The following is a 4,527-nucleotide window of genomic DNA, read 5'->3' on the forward strand; positions in this document are numbered from 1 at the left end:
ATCACACAAATAATGGAAAAGTTACTCATATTTAATTAAAAAATTTGGTCTTTTTCTCTACATAGCTTTGGAAAATCTCTTGGCTATGATCAGGATTCTGCAAACAAAAGATTTATCTCATAAATTATATATGCCAAGAAAGAATATATTACATATTTGGTTGCTTCTAACATTATTATTTAGTTGCTTGTATAAGATCACTGAACTTGCTTGTAAGTTCAATCTTTGGTTGCTTATAATTGTTTAGCAGCGCGTTTTGTATGCGACTGAATTTGGGGAAGACACTATTGCACTCATCATTATGTTGCTTATATATTTCCTGTTTCCATAATTAATTTGATTCATTAGCGAATTCCATGTGAGATTGCTGTGATATTAGTGCATTACGTACGCTCCGAAATATATATGAAGCGAATATACATATTTCCCTTCCTTCTAAGCTTCATTCATTTTCATGAATATATGATATATAACCAGTGGAGAAAAAAAAATGGTACACATGTATGAATGCATATACACGTATAATACCTCCATATACTTTTATAATCATGTTCCTCAGTTAACTAAATACAACTTAATTAGCATAAAAACCTCACTAATTGGGATGATTCTTTTTATTTTTATTTTTTATATTTTGCCTCTCCTACTTTATTAGGAGAAAGTGTCTGTTATCCATCTCATCCCTCTAAACGCTCATGACATCAATGAGCTATAATATAAGGCTACAAATATCTAATTAAAAAGAAAACTACTAATTTACCATTTGTAATTGCTACGTGAATATTGCAGCCTAACATTCAAACTTATCGTTCCGCATAACCAAGTATCTCACTTCCCAAAATTGCATTGCTCTGACAAAATGCACATGAAGCAACCCCCCCTTCCCATATCCAGAATAGATGAGGCAGCTCATTAACTAGTACCGATGCCATTTATTTGGGTGCATGCAACTATCCACGACACCAAATATAATTGATTCTTTTGATTCCTGTCCTTGAATCTATACATTGATTGCCTTCGAGTTGGGTGTTTGTTCCAGTGGGCAGCCCATATCACCACCCACTGCTTTGGGATTTGGGGGCTTCTGGTTTTTGATCCCATTTAAGGAGCTAGATGGTGCCCTAGGAACCTCAGAAAAGTTTAGGAGTGCTCTTAATTACGGTTAGGTGCGTTAATTCTTGTACTAATGCGGGTGAAATGCTATATATGCTTTGCTTGTTCTCACCTCATAAATACCCCCGGCCAGTCCCTATTGGCCTTGTTGTGTGGGGGACACGTACCCCCCTCTCTCTCTCCCCCCATCTCTCTCTCTCTCTCTAAATTGTGTATTATTGTATAAAGAGGGTGCTTTGTCATGGGGAATGTGGAGTTGGGGGTTTAAGGCTTTGGCATAGGGGATATATTAATTAGGATGGAGTCATGGTGGAGAGAAGTTGCTAACGTTGGGCTAGGGCTTTGCTCGAGGGTTCTCAAGAAAGTTGCATTTGCGAGCCTCACTTGTGCTTTTGCGTTGTGTAAGCCTTCCCTTGCCTCGTTCTTTTATCTAGACTGCTTATGATCCATTAATCTTGTCCTTCACCACCATCCATATTATGTCTCATTATTTTTCCTAAGATAATGGGAAGTGAATAACATAAATGTAATGTTGTTTATAGGCGGTGCATTGATAGGATCGATGTCGGGGGCGGTGAAGGGACAGACGACAGAGACCGGGATGTCGAGGGGAGCGATGATAGGAGCGGTGGCCGGAGCCGTCGTGGCTATGGAGGTGCTGGAGTCTTGCCTACAAGGAGAGCTGTTATCTAAGGTTAGTGTACTGTCCACATTAAGATTGAATATAACCGAATATACTCATATCAAAACTTTTGCTGGAACGAGATTAAGCTTCTGGAAAGAGTAGAAAAGGCAATAAAAAGATATATGCAATTAAAATCTTTTTAAGCAAGAAATATATTATATGAGTAGCAAAAATTAACCCCAAAAAGGTACTACTCCGTTGCCGGGATTTGAACCCGGGTCGCCTGGGTGAAAGCCAGATATCCTAACCGGGCTGGACGACAACGGATTTTTACTGTTGCCTATAGCAATAACTATTTATTAAATTTAGTTATTTTGTCATTACCTCGACAGACAGCTTGAAATATAATAGGACTCCTGGATATATATCTCTCTTAACTTTTTCCTTTAAAGAATCTATCAAAAAAGTTTGATGAAGCTTCCCTTGTTACATTAGCATGTCATACGCTAAGATCTACCAACTTGTTATTGCTTGTCTTTGCTATGATTGTGAAGTTCTAGCTTAGTTTGATAGGCTTGAGTTCCTCTTTTTATTTTTTGCCCCCAATAATTTCTGTTTCAATAAAAGATGTCTCTGTTTTTTTTTTTTGAAAGATCTTTATCATGGAAACATACGAAATTTAGACCAAATCAATACTAAACCTAACTTCTTACAATACTTGCTAAATTTTTTATCAAGGGGGCCACTTCAGTGGCACGAGATACTAGGTTTCTTTTTTCTTGGGAAGCAAAGTACCTACGGCCTTTGGCTTTATCCCCTTATCTATTTCAATTTTTTAGTGGTTCGCAATTTTTCATGGTCCGCAAAATTCGGAACTCTAGTATTACGATTTCTCTATCGATAAAATTTTCTTTCATTTTCTTTCCACGAGGATGGCCATTACACAGAGCAAAATGTATCCTTTACACAATGTTTGGGAATTTTCCAAGAAAAGGAGTTGAGAGAGGATAAAGATAGCGGAGAGAAGGTAAGAGAAAAAGAAATTTCGTTTTAGAGTTTTGGTAAATGGAATGGAATTGAGCTTATTTTACTCCATTTGAAAACTTTAACAAAGAAAGGAAGGAAACTCTTAAACTCAATCTTAATCGTCGGATTTGATCTTGTTTTTGATCAATTCCCTCCCGTCAATTACACCTCATAGCACCTCAATTGACTTAGCTTTCCCTGCATTACCTCCCTTCAAATAAACATGGTGTTAATGATTTAATAGAAAAAGAAACATACCTCAGAAAAGAAATTTTTTTCCCCCACACAAAAAATGCAATCCTTGACAAGTTATGTGACTTTAGATATGAACCTCAAGTCAGATACTAACCTCAGGGGCCCCAGTGGCTTGACCCGGTGGGCTCACTTGAGCTTGACCCCATGGCCACTCAAGAGATTAATGCACTAGTCCTTTAGACCAATATTTAATGCGGCAATAGGAACTATATCTACTGACATTTATGCTGCCTTCTGGGATAAATCTGCTACACGACAAAAACATTCCTGTTATTGGATTCTTGGTTGGCTTTCCTCATTTTGGGCCAGCATTTCATTATGATACTTGCCTGTTCCAGAACCCGACGGGCTTTTTTATTATTATTATAATAATTATATTTCTCACTCATTTAATTTTGTTCCGAGATTTTTGAATTCATGTTCTATTATTCCCTTTTCTAAATTCAGGTGGCCATTTTTAGCAGCCTTGTCAACGGGAAGATCTTCAGAGAGTGGGTCAGCCCAGTAGTGCTCAAGGCTTACCAATGGCAGGTCAGTATGATACTCTGATTAATGTTCCAGAAATTAGACAGATGTTAATAAAAATGGTTTTGCTTGCAGATTAATGCGGTGGAAATAAGTTATGTAGAGACTTCAGATATATTTGATATCAGCAGAAGCAAAGGTCTATTGCCGGAGCTCATAAATATATTGCCATGTTTCAAGATTGCTTGTCACGACACAAGTGACCGTGGGGAGACAAGTTCTTGTGCTGTTTGCCTGCAGGTATTATATGCACATGTGAAAACGTTTGCTAAATAAAAAATGTGTAGGAAGAAATACAGTAAATCCAGGGTACAACTTAGATAATGTTAAGTACACTACATTTTTCTAAGCCGCTCCCTTCATAAAAAGACTGGACCCTACACTTTACTACTTATTTTGTCGTGTGAAAATGGTTTGAGTTGAACCGTGTAGTTAACATTACTCATCGGAATTAGGCGCATGATTTTCCTAAAGGTCATGTTGATTTAAGATTGAAGGCATTTTAAATGGAAGTCCGCCTAGTTTCCTTATTCAAGGAATGACGCTTTATTTAATTGTGGTAGTAAATTTAACAAAGAACGATAGCTAATAGATTTAAATCAGAAAGCTGAATTAATACTTACTAAGTTAAATTTTTAGATTAATTTGGTCATTGACCTCTGTTTAAAGCCCACAAGTCCCACATTACTTTAGGCCCTATTTTTTCACGACGAAGACAGGAACCGTACGTGATGGTCCGAGAAACCACTAGATTAAACCAGTAGTTTTTCGTTTATAGTTATATAAATAACTTTTGCTCATTAATAATTATTTAGTGCACCAATGAAAGAAGAATCCTTTGGTGAGCAAACTACTCACCAAATTTTTAATTTTTATTTTTTTTGCCAAGATTTAAGAATAGACGGTTATTGATGCATCAGTCACCTAGTGGAGAAAGACCTGAATAGTTCACCCAGTAAATTCTCATTAATGTCAAGCATGAA

General features: G+C 36.8%; 1 protein-coding gene and 1 non-coding gene across 2 annotated transcripts in view; one reads left to right on the forward strand and one right to left on the reverse strand.

Annotated features, from left to right (window-relative positions):
- Positions 1,065-4,527, forward strand: part of LOC109834831 (NEP1-interacting protein 1-like) — a 5,121-nt gene continuing 1,658 nt past the window's right edge. The window contains exons 1-4 of the mRNA XM_020402846.1: positions 1,065-1,514; positions 1,656-1,807; positions 3,467-3,550; positions 3,620-3,807. Of these exons, the coding sequence (XP_020258435.1) occupies positions 1,412-1,514; positions 1,656-1,807; positions 3,467-3,550; positions 3,620-3,807 (527 nt within the window). The 5' untranslated portion in view covers positions 1,065-1,411. The remainder of the gene's footprint in view (positions 1,515-1,655; positions 1,808-3,466; positions 3,551-3,619; positions 3,808-4,527) is intronic.
- On the reverse strand, positions 1,992-2,065 carry TRNAE-UUC. The gene has a single exon. It is a non-coding gene; the product is annotated as a tRNA-Glu (tRNA).

Source organism: Asparagus officinalis, chromosome 3, assembly GCF_001876935.1.
Source record: "Asparagus officinalis chromosome 3, Aspof.V1, whole genome shotgun sequence".
Classification (NCBI taxonomy): Eukaryota; Viridiplantae; Streptophyta; class Magnoliopsida; order Asparagales; family Asparagaceae; genus Asparagus; species Asparagus officinalis.